Genomic DNA, 17,842 nt, shown 5'->3' with positions numbered 1-17,842 from the left:
GCAATGGGAAATGGGTGAGTCCAGCCTGTTTCACAGCTCCACTTCCTTTCCTTGAGACTCTTAGGTGGGAAGTGCAACGTGGTGAGTGCCAGCAAGGGTGGGGAAGTAAAGAATAGGTGAATCGAGACGGGGAAGAGAGAGGCAGAGCAGAGGATGTCTGGGGGTGGAGAGAGAAAAGGCACATTGTTCTTTCTCCAGCCCCACGGCGCTTAGCAAGAAAGAATAAGTCTGGCACCGTGCAATGTTTTTCCAGGGGAGTCTGGAAATGCCTACGGCTCTTTTTCCAGGGGAATCTGAAAATGCCTATGGCTCTTGGCCCAGACATCACCAACACAAGAGGAAGAGAAACAAAGCTATGAAATAGGGTGGCCCCCAAGGCTCTGAAATCCAATGATAAGGAGGGGAATGCTGATAACGCAGCCGCATTGAAATGGCATTTCCAGGACTTGCGCAAGGAAGAGAAAGGAAAGGCATGGGATGGGCTGGGTAACTGTCTGGCCGCCAGATCTTCCAGGTGAGAAGAAGCCAGGAGTGAGTATCTCTGCAGGGAAGCCAAGTACTCAACAGGTTCTGCAAAGGCATCCTTGTGCAGACTACTTCTTGTAAGCTGCCTTGCCCACAAGTATTTATTTGCTGTGTTCCCTGATACGCAAGAAAAGAGATATCTTGAGAATCCAATGCCAGACCCAACACAGGAGTGAAGAGCATCATGTAGGATGTGCTTCTGCACTGCCATCAGAACACTTCATGCACTAACTGAGAAGACGGACAGAAGGCCACTGGGAGCTGAAGCAAAATCAGCAGCTGGCATCGTGTGTTTTGTTTTACCACCTCTGAGAGTTTTCTTTGGAGAAAAAGAGTAAGGTTGATACAGTGCCATTGTTTTGGGGATTGACAATTTTCAGATCCTAAAAGCCAGATCATCTCTGTGGTGATACTGCCTGGGAGACAAGCATACAACCAAACCCTAACTAATAGCTCAACCCTACTGCTTGGTAGGTTGGCCAACTAGACAATAACTGAGGAAGCTGCTCAAAGAGGGAGACAGTGCACCTGCACCCAACGGGACACTGGTGATCCAACTCTCAAGGCCTCTGTCCATTGCTCTGTTCTGCAGCATGTTTTCTCCTGCCATTATATAGATGTTAACAAAGACAAAATGCTGTTGTTATTTGTAAAGTGCCTTTCATGAGAACCAGGGTAATTTCACCATTATTTTCATTTTTCTTTCCCAGTTCTGCTGGACATATTTGCTCTTACTATATATAAACGGAGATTCAGCAAGTGAAGAGGAACTAACTAATCACAAATACTAGGAAAAAGGTTATATCTCTTCCTAGTTCCCCCATCATTCACACAGAAAAATGCCCACGGAACCAAGTTTTAATGAACAGGAGAAAGCACCAGGTTAGCACATTTGTGCTGTACATAGAGAAGGTGGATGCCAGAAGGAACATGTGCAACGCCCTTCCTCCACTTCTTTTCTCACCCCAGCATAGTGCCTGTTAACAGGATTGGTGTGCACATTTCCTGAGCAGCTACTGCCCTACTGCAAAATTCATAACCCTTCCCTGCCTTGTACCTGCTGCCCTTGGCTCCGTATATGAAGACTGACATATTTACACCATGAATTCTCTGAAAAATTTTTCACTGAATGCTGAGAAGCCTGGCCTTGGCTGTCCTTGCTGCCTTGGATCTTATAGCTGTGTGAAACATTTCAGGACTGATACTCCATCAGGAGTGAAAAGAAAACCATTCATCATTTCCAATAGCGTTTAAAAACAAAGGTTAACAATGTGGTTATTGATTTTCCACTTTGAAGCAATTAATTTTCAAAACAAAGAGAAGGGAGGGCTGCAGATTTCAGAAATGGGCAGGCTACTGAGGCAAGTTAGAAACGTATTGAAAAATCTTTCCCTTCCCAAAATAAAAGATTTCATACTGCATTAATGATGTCCTGCCTGTGCTAGTAGCAGCAGAGGTTACAAAGGAATTGATGAAAAGTGGAGGTTGGACAAGACGAGGTTATAGGAGATGTTTGCAGCTGGGACTGCCAGGACCGGAGCCCAATACTGGCAAGTTGGAAGTCTCCGCCACATGCAGAGTTCAGCTGCCTGGAGAGAAGAGTCATCATGCTTAATCTTTCTTGACAAGATCCTTCTGAATATCCAAAGATTCAATATTCAATACTTTGAAATGCTTGCATAAAACCTGCCCTGCACAAAGCAGACTTCTGATCTAATTCTGAAGGACTGAGGAAAAGTGGGGGAAAATATGGCCAAGTTTAAGTTCTACAGTTGTCATGACCAGACCAATGGAAGACCATCTCTTTTCCAAAGTCTAAGAACGTACAAATACCCCATCCAGCTGCCTTCAGGCTTCCAAGGAAAGTTCATGTTTTGGCACATGAGGAATTATATCTGGAAAGTAAATGGGGTAAGGGATTTCCCTTAGGCAGTGGAGGTTCATAGCAGTAATTAAAAGGAAAAAAAATGCTTTAAAACCTCAGCTATGGATCATTCCTTAATAGATATCAACCAGCACTGAATGCCACATTCACTGAAGAGATGAAAATTGCATTTATAGTTAACTTCTGTTGGAGTTGCCAAGCAGATGTTTATTTTTGGCTCCCACATTTACAAAAGCCAAATGCTATACTGAATTGGGATTACACAAAGTCTGACTGCTTTTCTTCCAGGTTATGATTTTGTTTGAAAAAAAAGAAAAGCTGACCACTTATAAGTAGGAAAAAACCTGGTAGCATCCGTTTCTATCATGTCTGTTTATATCATAGTTTAAATAAGGTTAGAATTGTGCAATCATTACTGACCAACTTCCAAATACAGCACAGCTTCATCCAGCACATGTGTAAAACAGGAAAAGTCATTGGAAGTGAATCATGTGTCGGTCTTTTAACTTCTGCAAGTCTGTGTGCAGACTGTTTAGCACTAATTAAATCACTGGCAAGTCAGGTTAAAGAGGAGTGAAAGAACTCACAAGCCCCAAGTTTACTGCTCTCAGTGTTACATGGATATTACAGATTCCCTCTCCAAAAACTGGAAGATAGATCTCACATTCATTTTGAGGTTTGATCTCACAGCTACCAAAGCTGCTGATGTAATGCAAAATGCTAACCTGGGGCAGCAGAGAGGGACTTTAATACAGTGTTGTTTTTTTCATTGTGAATAAGCAGTGAACCACACTGAAGTAATCCTCCACTGCAGGAGTGCACGCTGTTCAAGGCACTGATTTGGGGATGAAATGTAAAACCAAGATCCTGGCTACTTCATTATAAAGCCCCAGTGCCTGGATCTAGTTCCAGATTGCAAATGATAGTCTCCTACAATTCCTCCCAGTAATTTAAGTTGGAAATGGGGATATTCGCACCCTTTAAGAAACTGCTGCTAAGTATTGTGATGTTCTGCTAAATAATTGCTAAATAATGGTAACCTGAGCAGCTACCAGAGTCTCCAAAGTGATTCTGCATATGTTTAGGTGAAAGGTGCTATATCAGTGGAAGGCTGTAATTCACATTAAAGAATGGAGGGGGGTGGACATCGTCTAAACACTTTCTTGCGTCGGGTTTTTTTCCAAGAAGCCACCTGACAGTGCATTTTCATTCACTGGAAAGCTCTGCTGAAGGAAGCTGTGGGTAAACAAATGTAACTCAGCCTATTCTCTCTTTCCCTGCGGAGCCTGTGGGTTCAGAACCGCTAAGAGCTTTGCACATCTTTACAGTGTCCCCTCCATCACAAATGCTGTCACCTGGCTTTGTGCAAACCCTTTAATTCCACTCTCCCAGTTCTGCAGTCCTTCAACAAAGGCTACAAGTTCATTGAAAGGAGAAACTTACTGCACCACGAGAGATAGAACAGAACCTGAAAAACCTGAGAAGGTTCCTTCTTCAGTAAATGTCTTTCAGACCCCACAGTGCTAAGGAAAACCCAATACCGTATTGCTTGACCACTTCAAACTCCTAATTAACTCAGCAGAATTTTAAAGCATGAGGAGGCATTACAAGAGTTTAGAGTTTAGGCTTTGGATTAATATTAATGAGCAGGACGAGTGTGGATGGTGGGCCACTCAGGCTGTATTGCAGAACATGGTGGCTTGTAAATAGTCAGAAGGGTTAATCATAGAATCACAGAATCATTAAGGTTGGAAGAAACCACTAAGATCACCTAATCCAACTGCCAGCCCATGCCCATTGACCATGTCCCTCAGTGCCATATCCACAAGGTTCTGGAACACCTCCAGGGACGCTGAATGGTGACACTGTGCCACTGCAGCACCACTCTTTCTGAAAAGAAGTTGTTCCTAATGCCACTGTCCTAATGTCTCATTTTTCCTAATGACTATCCACTCAGAAGCACCTATACATACGACAATTTTCTAAATCAAAGATTGACTAAAATATAAACAGCACTTCCTGGTGGGAGCCATAGACCCACATCCTATCTGGAAAAATACTCTTGGAAAACAAAAAGATTGGCAACTGTGTATATCAAGCCTCACCCAGGTTATTTTGTTCCAAGACTTGCAGATCACGTTGCAGTATTAAATTTATTTTTGTAAAAGCATTGCTTCAGTACTGCATTGGCTAGGCTGGATGTTACCTATTTAATGGTCCTTTTCTGGAAGGGACCCTCCTAGAATTTATGACAGAGAGTGGTGGAATTGCTACAGGGGGAGGAAAGGACTTTATTCTCCATCCGTCTCTGATTTCTAAGAAATATTTATACCTCTGAAGGTAGAGGAACCTCCTGTTGTTCCCTTTTATTTATCAAAAGTAAATTACCAGGGCCACCCTAATGGCTCAGTGGAGAGAATAACACAGAAACAGGAACACTCCTGCTCCCCACAGCAAGTCAAGCTTGGAACGGACATGATGGGGAGGAATGAATTACACTTTCCTACAGTGCAGTGGCTGGCTACCATGCAATTTTACAGCCTAAAAAGCACAGTTCTAGTTTGCTACAAGAGAAGTGCAAAACTACAGGCAGTCGTTGTAAGAGGTTCTGGGGAAAGTCAACTTGGAGGGGAGAAACGGCGAACTGTTATGTGCTTCTTTTTAAAGAAAGAGATGGAAAGCTTTTGGCAGAGAGCTCCCCTGGACTGCGTGATCTCCAGGACTGTTGCCCCCTTCTTCAACACACACAGACACCTTCCTTAGCCTGCACTTTGGCCAGGGTCGGTTGAATGAAGGAGAGTCAGCACTCAGATTTCTTGAGTCCCAGTGCCAAAAGTGAAGTTGTTAGGTAGTGCAGAAGCAGCAGCCCAGGCTTCCTCTTCACCCTGCCAGCGACCTTCACACAGACTTGGATGTACCACCTTCCTCCGAGTGAGCAGTAATTCCCTCTCATGCTGCTCGGTCCAGAATCTCATCTTAGCAAATCCCACAAATCATGTCATACCAAGCAAAACTATTAAAGCAGTGCTGCGCAATGCGAATTGTTGTCCACAAGGGACTGGAACAAGAGTCTGCCTAACCCACTTTGTTTAAGTTTTTGCTTAAACAATCCTGAAAGGGGAAGCTGCGTTGCTACTTTGGAAATCACAGTTTTCATCTCATTTGAGCCACGCATTCCTCAGCTGAACTGCAGAAATAGTAATAAGAACAGACTACCAAATAAAACTTTTCTCTACATTTCCTACATTTCCTGGAAATATAGCACTTCTGATGTTGCAAAATAAAAGCAGGCTTATTAATTTAATCTGGTTCAAGTTCTTCCAGTAGCCCCACCAAACCCCAACATCAGGCTAATCACATGGATTTACTGGTTTTGCATTTCCCCATTCCTCAAAGCAACGACATGCAACAGCACCGTGACATCGATCATTTCCCACTCAGCCCTCTGCACCATTTGCACAGGCTGCATTCATCACTCACTTGCACTGCACCATCTGTGGCAGGGATCGATAGCGCTTCACTGCAAGCAGAGCGAGCTGAGCTCCCCTTTCACACTAACTGCTTGCTCCAGCTTGCTCAGAGGTGCCAACATTTACTGTGCTGTTTAAACATCATGTAGAGTTTTGCTGGGGAGATAAGAAGAATAACTTGGGTGTACAGTAAAACAAAGATAGAGCTATTTGTGCCAAACATTCGGTTTATGGCAATACTTCATAGGAATTATTCCCCGCAACAACTGAACTGTCATATCCTACAACTACGTCCCAGGCAGCCTCCCAGCTGAGCTCACCAAGGCTGCTGTCTGATGCGCTCTACATACAAACACCCAGCACTTCCCAGATGTTCTCTATGTAAAACATTTGGTTTCAAACACGCAGCACTTCTTTCCAAAAAGCCATTACATTTGTTTAATGGACTCACACAGTTCAACTCAAATATCCTGGAGCAGACATTTGACTGCAACACTACTCTACAAGCCCCATCTGCAAAAAGAAAAAAGAAAGAAAAAGTAAATGAGAATGCTTTACATGATTTATTGCTGTCTTTATGATCAGCCAGTTCATAAAATACAAGCTCTGCTCTACAGACAATAACACAAATTGCTTTCAAGTGTATTGTTTAGCCCTCGCCTGTGTTAAACAAATATTTCAATTGAAACAAAGGGCCAAATTCTACTCCTCGATTTACAACAGTGTTAATGTAACTGAGAGCAGAGCTACACCCACGGACATCACAGGGGATGTGATTTTTTTGTTTTATGCTCAAAGTGAGTGAGTAACGATATCCAATAATGATAACCAGTTACATTCACCACTGCAGAGTTTTCTCTACATCTGAGAAAGGCTGGAAGAAGGCTCAAGTACAGAATGAAATTCCTTTCCCCAATGAATTCCTCACAAGCAATACGCAACCCACAGTGCAGTTTCATGGGTCCCATTAGACTGCATTTTCCCAAGGAGATGCCAAACTAGATGAACTGGGAGAATACAGTCGCTTCACTGGGCTGAAAACTTGCAGCCTATATGCAGAAAGAGTGTTGGCGAAAAAGAGGACTGGTCCCTGGCCTAGATGTAAACACTGCAGTCACAGGCTCTGATCCTCCCAGGCCTAAAGGACTTACTGCAGCACCTAGCAGTGACCAAACATCACTAAGATCCAATGACCGGCAGGCTTTGGAAAATGGCACCATCCTCCTGCAGCACTACTGCAGCCATGAGAAGGGCCTTCATTTACAAACTGCCCACCCAAATGAGGCAGGTACAGAAGTAAAAGCCAGGCCCAGCCAACACTGAAGCTGTGGTGTACTTTGTTTCTCTCCATGGGTCTGCCAGAGACCTGCTGGGTAACCTTAAGGAGACCGCTCCATGCCTTCAGTGCTCAAAGCATCAGGCTATACTTCCTCATATCACCCCATTTCAATGCCAGAGGAAAGTAAACTGCCTGTGGTTGGCCGAACTGCACCAACAGTGCATTGCTAGGCTGGCTCACCAACTCTTCCACCTGGTCCCATAAGCTGGTACAACAGTGAAAGGCAAATACTGACCCATTTCCTTTCTGGAAAAAAAAGAGAGTGACTCTATATACTAAACAGAATAACTGTGAGGCTACAGCAGTTTGTGAGGTGCTTTGACAGCAGGGTGATGAGTGACAGGCAAAAGCCCTGCAACAAACAGAGATGAGAGAAAGGTCAACCGTATCAAAGGAAAACTCAGCATAAAGGACACTGCATGACTCATGTAGAGAGCTCTGGCTGAAAATGAGAGGGCAATATGGATGCCTCTCAACTGTATGTAGGTCAGCTAAGCCCAAGCCAAATTTATCAGTATCAGAGCCAAGAGAATTACAAAAAATGCTAAAAAGTCCAGCTAAGCTCCTCCAAAAATCTAACCAACTGTAAGTATCACAAGTCAAGTGTCAACTACAGACATCAGCCCAAGTATCCTGCTTATTAATGAATGCTAAGTACTTGTTTGCTCAGCAGCATTGCCTTCCAGCAGGCATTTCTGCAGGCGCTTTTGTGCAGCTCTCCCATACTCCAGGCTGTGCCGTGTCGGAGGGCTCAACACCTAAAAGGCTGCACCCTCCCACACTCTTTCACCAAACACTTGTTTTTGCTGTGCTGAACCACCTAAGTAGGCTCCTTTGCCCCAGCCTCAGCTAAACACCCTATCAGCATTGTCCAGGTTGGGTCCGTGCAGTGCACAGTGGCAAAAATTAGCAAGGATATGGCAATCCAAGCTCATGAGCTGATTTGCAACAAATGACACGCCATATTTTCCTGCTAAACCTGTGCAAAAGATTGAATTGCTTTTTGTACTCATGACAACAAAATGCTGTTTCCTCTGCCAAACGTTCATCTCTTAAAAAAAAGGAAAATTTGTTTAGTACCAGGAGGTTCAAAGAGGTATTTTTATCCAGCCTCTTGTGATCAATACCACGAGCAGTATTCACTTTTTAAATAATGCCTTCCTCTCAAATAAAGGGAGGCATCATTCAGGGGTCTAACAAATTGTAACAGAGATGAAATGTCTTTTGGTGTACAGGAAATGAGTTATGGAGGCTCTGTGATTTCCATCTACAGCAGGGCCCAAATCTTTCTGATCTTTTCATGAGCAGCTAAATTTAGTCTCCAAGTCTGCAGCGGTATCTTTTCACAAGAACAACGAATTTTTATTTAATTTTTTTTAAGTCTAATATCCCTTAACTACTGTCTTTATTCCAAGGCAGTAGTGCTGAAACCCAAACACGCTGACTCAGCTCTCTGACACAGTGAGACATTAGCATAATTGCAAGCCCCTCAAGCAGCCAGACCTCAGAAAAAAGACATTTGGCTCCTCCAGCATTTCTGCTTAAGTCGTCCCATATGCCAGCAGCAGGGCCAGGGCAGCCTAGGGGTTCTGGGTTTAGTAGAGTATCTCAGGCTTACCACAGGCAATGGGGACAGAGTGGACAGAGCGTGCAGAGGGATGGAGAGAGCAGCTGGGATGAAGGTGAGGATGGTGAGAGCAGGGCGAAGAAGAGGACAAGGAGAGGGCTGTGTTACTGGTGTGGCTGACGTGAGCTGGGGATGGAGCGAGGGAGATGGGAAGGTTGAGGAGGCACACCAAGACACAGTTATGGGGATTGTATGATAACCAGAGCAGCCTGTGCTGTCTTCTGAGTGAAGGTTCTGGCTGCGCTGCTAAGAGCTGCTGGAGTGGGTTCTGTAGCATTGAATTAATTTAAGCAAATCCGCATGCACCTACAGATGGCCAGAACTGAATGCACCAGCCATGCCAACCACCCTTCCCATAACTGCTGTGCTGCTGGCTTTTCTTTCATTCATTTTTTAATTTGTTTTTTTTTTCTAAATAAAATGAAAGGAAACACCCATTAAAATATTTTATTATATTCCGCTGTCTGCAAGAACAGAGCCTGACAAAAATCACACTTGAGCAAGATCCAGAGCTTGCCTCCAGCCGTGGACCAGTGACAGTTTTAAGGGCTGATGTCTTGTAAACCACCAAAACTAGTAGCAAATCCCACCTGCCCCGGGAGAACTAAGACTCTGAAAGTATTAATCCTATGTATTCCTTTGACAGGGTTGGTTGATGGTGTTCGGTTCAAAATAGAAAAACTACAAGAACATTAAAACAGTGTCAGAGCAATGGATGGCTACGATCTCATCCCCTCCATGCATCCCCCACTGCAGCACACAGCAAAGGTTACAGGAGGGCCCCCACATCTATGGAACATCTGGCATTTTTGGTGTGGGTCCAGGATGTTTGATCAGGATGGCCAGACACCGCCGGCTCATGGAATATCTCACCCAGCCCCCTAGTGTTCAGAGGTCTAGGATCCTCTAATTTATACAATGTACCACATTGCCTGTGAAGACATGGTGATAAATACATTCTGTTTAAAAGCAGATACTTCTCAAATCATAACTTGCAGATGCTCAAAGTCTTTCATGTGGGTAAGACAAATGAGAGCCATAGAGACTGATTTTGTAGCCAGGGAGTACAGGAAGCAACAGCAGGAGAACACTATTGAAAGCCTGGATACACTTATGGCTTTAATGAATTGGTCATCAAATATAACAGCACACATATGCAGTTTTACCTTGCTTTGTAGTTTGCTCCCCACCCCCTACTTTTCCCCATATAGCTAGTAAAGTGGAAATTATTTCGAGTTTAGTTTATTAAGCGAACACACATGGTACCCACATCTGTTGGAAGATATTTGAAGGAAACACTGACAAATATCATTTGCATATTTAGCAAGAGACCTTTTCATCCGAGAGGTTTCCTCTGACATACCAGCTATGCCAACTACATTGACCCACCACAGCCAATAACAGGAGTATTTTCTATAAAATACTCCTGGGCAATTTAGGAACAAATCCTCAGGCAGAAGGCAAGCAAGAGAGAAGACCAATACTGTGCAGGCTGGAGATCCCCACACTAACACACATCACAATAGCACGCAAACCAAAGGTGAGGTTCGGATTGGATGTTAGTAAAAATTTACTCTCAGAAAGAGCATGGATACATTGGAACAGGCTGCACAGGGAGGTGTTCCAGAACCCTGTGGATGTGGCGCTGAAGGACATGGTCAGTGGGCATGGTGGGGATGGGCTGGTGGTTGGACCAGATGATCTTAGACGTCTTTTCCAATCTTAATGATAGTATGGAAACTGCATGTTAGAGCAGCACCCTCAACCCCTGCACACGTTGGGAATCCATTCTACCTCAAGCCCCAAGGCACTTCTTCAGTGATACTGACTAGTACCAAAGCAGAAGACGTTTTTGATCTCACTTTGCATTGGTAGAGCATAGAAGACAACAGTAAAGAGAACAGCAGTGTCCCATTGCATGGAACACAGCTCTGAAGAAAGGAGAAGGCTTGGCATCAGCATGCAGGTTCATGCAGGCAGAGAGGTTCCCAAGCATGGTACACCTGACACCTAAGCCAGGAACATGCCTTCACCAAAGCCACAGTTACAGCCAATCCCTGGCATATGCATGATGGAACTGTGTCACATATACTCTGCACTGCAATCAGTATGGCTTTACACACACTGATCTCTCTGTGCTTAAGACTGATATACCTACAACAGTCCTCTTCCTTGGCATTGATGTGGCCACCACATTCACCCTCCTGATTCCTCTGGCCAGCAAAAGAATTTCTCTCTAGTTATTTATTTACCAGACAAAACACAGACTAACTACGATTACAGTACTGCAAAGAATAAACAATTGCTCGCAAGAACTCCACATTCCACACGGTTTTATTCAACATGTATGACCCCAAACTACAATATATACAATAATTGCCTCCACATGGCAAATCCACATTGTGGTTCTTAAAAAATAATAGTAATTTTTAAAACACATGCCACCAAAAGACACAGTATATTTTATCCATATCTAATGAAAGACTTTGTTCAAGCCATTTCCATTCTGCAGCATATGGTGCTTTGAAATCATCTGCACTAATGCTTAAGCATTTTACAGTGTTTTGAGCTGAAGTCTGCATTATAAACATGGACTCAAATTCTGTTGCGAATTTCACAACAGAATTTGGTTAGTGGGATTAAAATAGGCCAAAATGTGCCCCAGTAGTCAACTTGAGTAGTATCCCTCCCCAGTGCGATATAATGGCACAGGAAAGCTAATTGACCTGAGCAAAGTGGTGCAACCTAGCCAGAAGGAAAAAAAAAAGAAGTAGCAACAGTTTCTTTTAACTTGGTAACTCATTCACCTGTAAGGCAGCCCAAAATCTTCCAAAGAATGTTACTGGATGCCCAAAGAACGTGATGTTCTTTAATTTAGTAACAGATTCGACAAAGTAACGTTGACCTTACTGGCTGGTCAGACTTCTCACTGAACTCCTCTGAACAAAACTGCTTCTGTAGCAAGGGCTGGAGGTGCCTTCCACAGCCTGCATGCTGTGATCAGTTGCTTCCCTTTGCAGCCCTTCAAGTTCAAGTTGTCTTTGACATCTCAGTTACACAAGTGTTTATGTAAAGACTGCAGTCACTTAATACAACTAGGTGGTAGTTCCTATTGTGAGAAGCACACAAGCATCCACAGTAAATCACATTAGATTAAATTTGGTGGGTTTGGGGGTTTTGTTTTTCCTTTTTAATCATTCTCAGAACACAGATAATAACTAAGAGTGGAACAAGTAAATTAACAACAAAACCGTTTGCAAGCCTTTTTACTGCGTATATACTCTTTTCAACTTGCATTCATTCCAGATCTAGAATTTCCATGCTTTGGTACAATTTCTTATTATTTTTTGTTTGTTGTTTGTATGTTTACCCGGGTTTCACTAGCATGCCTTCAGCACCATGAAACCACGTCCAGATTTGGTCACATTCTGAGTCCCAAGCAGCACACGTTTTGCACACCTTCAAGAAAGAAGAAAACCATGGAGTTCTGGCACCAGGTTTTGCAAGGAGCCTGCCTTGCAGTGAGCGCAGAGCGGCTGGAACAGTGCCTGCAGCAGGCTGCACACATCCTGCTGGCAGCTCCCAGCTCCAAAGCAGTGAGCACGGCTGCACTCTCAGCACGGGTCATGATGCTGGCATGCAGAACAAAGCGAGAAGCAGCAGCAAGCGAGTGCAAAAGGGTCGGGATTGAAGGCTGACACCAAATGTCACACTGGGACAAAAGTTTGGGCAGCCCAGAAGGAAGGCGCAATTCAGCTCTGCAGGAGGAGGCTGTCATCTGTAGGGCCCCGATGTCACATACTCCGTATAGCTGGAAAAAATCAGGTGTTAGGCTGTACACTCAAGGCTAGCTGATACTTCTGATGGTTTTGGCTTTAATCTGTAAGTTTTTCTTTCTCTTTTTCTTGTATCATGAGATACAAGCCATTGATACCATTATCCAAGTGTATTATCATAGCTGTAGAAGCCACATACATGAATCAGGATCCTGCTGTGCAAAGTACTGTACGAGCACTTCACATCACAGCAGTGTTGTGTAGATACTTCCACCAGTATCTGCAATAAAGTAAGATATCTTCATAAGAACAACAAAGAATCTCAGAAAAAAAAAAAAAAAAAAGAATAAATAAACAGTTCTGCCTCAGATCTGGACATGATTCTGCAGAGGATGAGCACTGAAGGATCAAGATAAAAATCAGCATGAGGTAGTGACACAGGTGCTGAATGAAGCAGGAGTGCTCAGGATAAAATAGAAGTACACCATGTCATGATAAAGATAGCATGATAATTCACGCACATAAGAGTTAAGAGGGGAATACTTGCATTTTCTGCTTGTGGAATCCTTGATGTTAACATAGGCGTTTTATTAATTGGGTAACGCCAGTTCTTGAAAGACACCCGAATCCTTTTAGCTCCTTGTATGGAAGATTTGCTGAGAAAACAAAGGGAATGTGTCCAGGCAGTCAGTGAGGAGCCACTGAACCGCAGCACTGACAGCTAACTGGACCCAGGGTCCTGACTGGGCTGTCTGAGGGCAGCAGACAGCCGCTGTCCTCACAGTATCAACAAAGCAGGAAAGAGAACTGGGACAAACGTTCTGCCTGGCTTTCACCAGCCCTGGTGACCCATAAGCATGCTTCTACCTTGGTATTCAGAACGCTTAAAAGCCACACTGCCAACACACAGATGGCTGTGTAACATGCAAGTTCTTCATTACTGACATGGCAGGGCTGTTGTTGGTGCTCACATTTTGTTTTTGCAGTAATACATAGAAATATAATCAGCAAAGCAGAGGTCTTCCTTTTATGTAATCTGCTCTTGTTTTGGGGTTTTAAAACCCTGCGTGACTCTCCACAATCTCCACAGAGCACAGCTGTTTCAAAGCAAAGATGTTCACTCACACTGCAACAGAACCTATTTCTGTTGATTTAAAATTTAGGGTTTTTATAAGCTTTGAATTTGGAAACCAATGCAATTTGGCAGCATCCTTCTACCTGCACTTCCTTGCAAAAGAAACAGCACACGCAACTAACGGGAAACCGTCTGCACAAGTATGTGCCGCACGCCTGCTCTTCGTGCCAAGTGCAGCCTGTCATCAATTCCCCACATAACTGGCGTGCTGGAGGAAGGCTGGAGAAGAATACTGCTTCCTCCACCTGCTGGCGAGGAGGAAAAACAGAGGTCCTGACTGAGCAGAAAGGAGAGACGAGGCTTCTGCAGCTGCTCCCCAAGAGAAGCGAGGGAGAAAAGCTCCTGGCTCTTGCAAAGGGGAAAATCAGGCTTATGGACAGGAGGCACCCAGCAGGAAGGGCAGAGAAGCCTTCACACGAGAGTGTAAGGAACAATGAGCAATGCATGAGAGCTGCAGAACCAGCCAGAGGAACAAATGCCTGCCCACACTGTAAGGAACCATCCAGTCGCTGAGGACCGAGCGCCTTGGCCTTCCCCAGGCACTGCACACAGGCTGGGCTGGAGGTGGTCAGCACACAGCTTATCTACTGCTGACATAAGTGTAGCTGGAGATTTCTTGGCTAACACATACTGACTATATAACACAAACAAAAGCTCAGTTCTTTGCTCTAACATGTGCAAGATGACAAGTGGAGAAAACACCCACAGAAACGTCAACATGAGCGTTACTTCACAGGCCCGCAATATCATCTCTTCATCCTTACACTCACTAACAGGTGCATTAATTTAAAATATCTTAACTTACACTGAGTATGCTGAGAGAGTACTAATGAAGGAGATCTTGCTGGGAAAATTGGGCAGCCTATACATCACGCAGCGGGCGTTATTTAACGGCCTGCAGTCACTGTGGTAACCCATACACAAATTCACCTAAGTTGTTTCCAATAACAAACTACATGCATCACACAAGCTACCCTGGAGCTTTATGGCAGGAAACCTTATGATCACGTTTCACTGAGCTAAGAGGAAAGACAAGGAAACTACAGCAACCTGAATAAACCTGTAGCCTGTTAGCAACTGCCAAATACTACTTTCATTTAGTCAACAAAAACCCTGCTAGGGCAAGAGACCAAGGATGTACACACCTCAGGCTGAGCGTCTTTACACCTTGTTTTTACTTCATTAACTCAAACTTGCCAATTTCTGCTTCAATCATGAGCTGTTTATTGTTGCCATATGGATGACAAGAAATCCAATGTTCGTGTTTCACATTAAAAGCATGGAAGATATCTTCATGAAATGCCACAGAGTGAAAGAGATTGCTAAAGGATGGGAAAAGCAGAAAGGCCAAACAGGAGAAGAGCCCAGTGAGGACAGCTGGCTGGGGACGCAGTGTGACTTCCAAGGTCCAGCCTTGCAATCTGTTACCATACAGACTCAAATACCTGCTAACCACTGAGTAAAGAAAAGGCGATTAGCTAAACCAGCAGCAGAATAGGAAGCAAACAGAGCAGACCGGAGCGACCTTGGGACTCGGCTACCTGGCTGCTGGCTGTCAGACAATTTGCATGGGAAGCAGAGCCAGGAACAGAGCCGCCTCTCTCCTGCATCCCCTGCTGGACATTTGGCCACAGCCAGGCCAACTGTTGGGCCTGCTGCACATGCTAGATATGACAAGGATGTGAGAAAGAGATGGGAAGAGGGGAACTGGAGGGAAGCACTGTGCCTCTCTGAGCAACCATTCCTGCATTAAGAGCAACCGGCCAGTTGGGGAGACCCTCAGAAAGCAAGAAGTGAGCTTTCTGTTTATTTGGACTGGACTCCTGGCAGCTTGCTTTTATTCTGTGCACAGACAAAACGTGGGTATTTTACATATGCTCACAGATGTTAAGTTCAAACACTCACGCTGCACCACAACTTGCCTCTAGACTAGTTAATAATTATGAAGTGCCACACGCCGAGGTTTATGTTACCGCAGTATAAAACTAACACCCCTGTGAGGATTTGTTTAGCTTCTACATACCAGCTGCTAGAGCCCGTGTAACAATTTTACTGCACTTAAGATCACACAGGTATTTTGATTTTCACTCTCCATCTCAAGATGGGATCAACGAAATATATATTTATATTTATATATATTTATATATATATAAAAATTCATACAAATTCAGCTCAGGCCATATTACTGCATATCCTGAGCTGCTGGTAGAGCAGAAGTGTACGACAGATGCAAGCAGCAAAAGGACCAGGTGTGTTGTTAATGCGGATGTGCATCTTTGCTACATCCTTTCCACAGAGAGTCCTTCCCAAATACAAATCTCAGTTACAGCACAGTCCAATTTTTCTCTTGCTGATTATCCAAGAGTTTTAAAAAGTCTTCAATATATTCTCTTATTTACTGCATCATGTATGCAACTCCAAAATAATCTTCTTACAAAATAATAGTAAATAGTACAGCCTAAATAATATAGCCCCGGAGCTTTTGTTAGCCTGAAATTGTGAGACGGCCAAAACAGCAAACTTTAAAAACCCTACATTTGGAGTGAGCATGTGCAGAGATGTCCATCTCTGGTTTCTCTTCAGCCAGCCTCCAAATGAGCTAATAAACTGAAAGCATACATGATCTGACTCCACGGCTTGGCTGAAACCTCAGTTTCACTGTCGGCACAAAGATATTTGGTTGCAAAGTAAATGTCTCTTATTAAAGCCAGCGCATCTACAATTTCTTTTGCTGTTTTACAGTTGCCTCTGGGTGCATGCTGAGCTCCCAGACAAGTGAAACGGGAAAATAAATGAAACAAAACCTGTAGTGTGACTGGGGAGATGCCTTGCTTTTAGATGAAGCCTGGTGAAAACTCGATTAGTCTGCTTCACAAAAAGAGCTGGGCTAAGACCTCTTTGAAAAACCATCTCCGGGCAGCCAATGCCTGCTTCTCGCTCGCCGGTCCTTTGAAACCGAGAATGACACGAACTCTGGCTAATGCGTGCACTTCTCCAGCCGCACTTCTGTGCTCCGGTACCGGCGGGGACACGCCGAGTTCGGGCAGGACTCGGGGCTCGAGCACCGGCGCTGCCGAGCAGTGACACGGATCGGGGAAGCCAATGGCGCTGCGGTTTTTTTTTAGGTGTCAGCAACGTTCAGGTCACAAAAGTATGACCGAATGACGGCGTTTAGAGCTGCAGAAGCGATGCCTGCCATTCTGACAGCGCTTTGTAAGCGGTGTCGGCTGGCTGGGGAACGTGACAGGTTTCCAGTTGGGAAAGAATAACTATCCACGGGAGACCCGTGTGTCAGAGTCAAACAAGCACAGCAAGCCACCCTCTTTTTCCAGTAACATCATTTCTAAACGCACCGATGAGCTGCCAGCCACCCAGCCACCCCACCCCCCAAAAAGGGGAGCTCCTGCGTAAAACCTCGCTGCGCGGAGCCCCTCGGACCCGACCGGCGCTGCGAGGAACGCCAAGCGGCGGAACCCCGGGGCAGCCCCTCCGCCCGCCTCACTCACCACTCTGCCGGAGAACCGCTCGATGGCCCGCTTGACTTTGCCGTAGGTGCCTTTGCCCAAGGTCTCCTGCAGCTCGTAGCGATGCTTCAGGTTGTGCTTGTGGTGATGCCGCTTCACCCCCTGCTGCTTCCTCGGCCCCGCCGCCGCCGCCGCCGCCGCTACCCCCGGGGACGCAGCCTCCCCGAGCGGCTCCTCCATGGCCGCTGCCGCCGCCTCTCCGCCGCCGGCCGGCGCGGAACCGCAGGAGGAGCAGCGGGGCTGCGCGGGGCTGCTGCTGCAGCTGCCGCGGGCGGCCGCCTCGGCGCCCTCCATGCCCGGCGGCGGCGGGCGCTGGTGTGATCGCCCCGCCGGCCTCGCAGCCTCTGCCTCAGCCCCGCGCCCGCGCCGGCACCATGGGGCGCGGCGGGGCGGGGCGGCGGCGCCCCGACATCCCCTCCCCTTCTCCGCCGGCCCCTCCGCCCCGCCCGTGCCGGCCGCACCGCCCCCTCGGCGGAGAGAAGGCGGGGAGAGAGCCGTGTCCCCCCGCGCTGGGGGTAGAAGCTGCGTTGGCGGGGCCGAGGGTGCGCGGGAACTCCGCGG

The 17,842-nt window shown here is 45.6% G+C and overlaps 1 protein-coding gene across 1 annotated transcript in view; it reads right to left on the bottom strand.

Annotated features, from left to right (window-relative positions):
- The window catches only part of NUAK1 (NUAK family kinase 1), a 47,233-nt gene extending 29,658 nt beyond the window's left edge, over positions 1-17,575 (bottom strand). The window contains exon 1 of the mRNA XM_042889954.1: positions 17,264-17,575. Coding sequence (XP_042745888.1) covers positions 17,264-17,575 — 312 coding nt within the window. The remainder of the gene's footprint in view (positions 1-17,263) is intronic.
- Between the last annotated feature and the right edge of the window lie 267 nt (positions 17,576-17,842).

Source organism: Lagopus leucura, unplaced genomic scaffold (assembly GCF_019238085.1).
Source record: "Lagopus leucura isolate 7727_CA_CO unplaced genomic scaffold, USGS_WTPT01 Super-Scaffold_100159, whole genome shotgun sequence".
Taxonomy (NCBI): domain Eukaryota; kingdom Metazoa; phylum Chordata; class Aves; order Galliformes; family Phasianidae; genus Lagopus; species Lagopus leucura.
The sequence above is the reverse complement of the archived record's forward strand: the minus strand, read 5'-3'. Positions and strand labels throughout refer to the sequence as shown.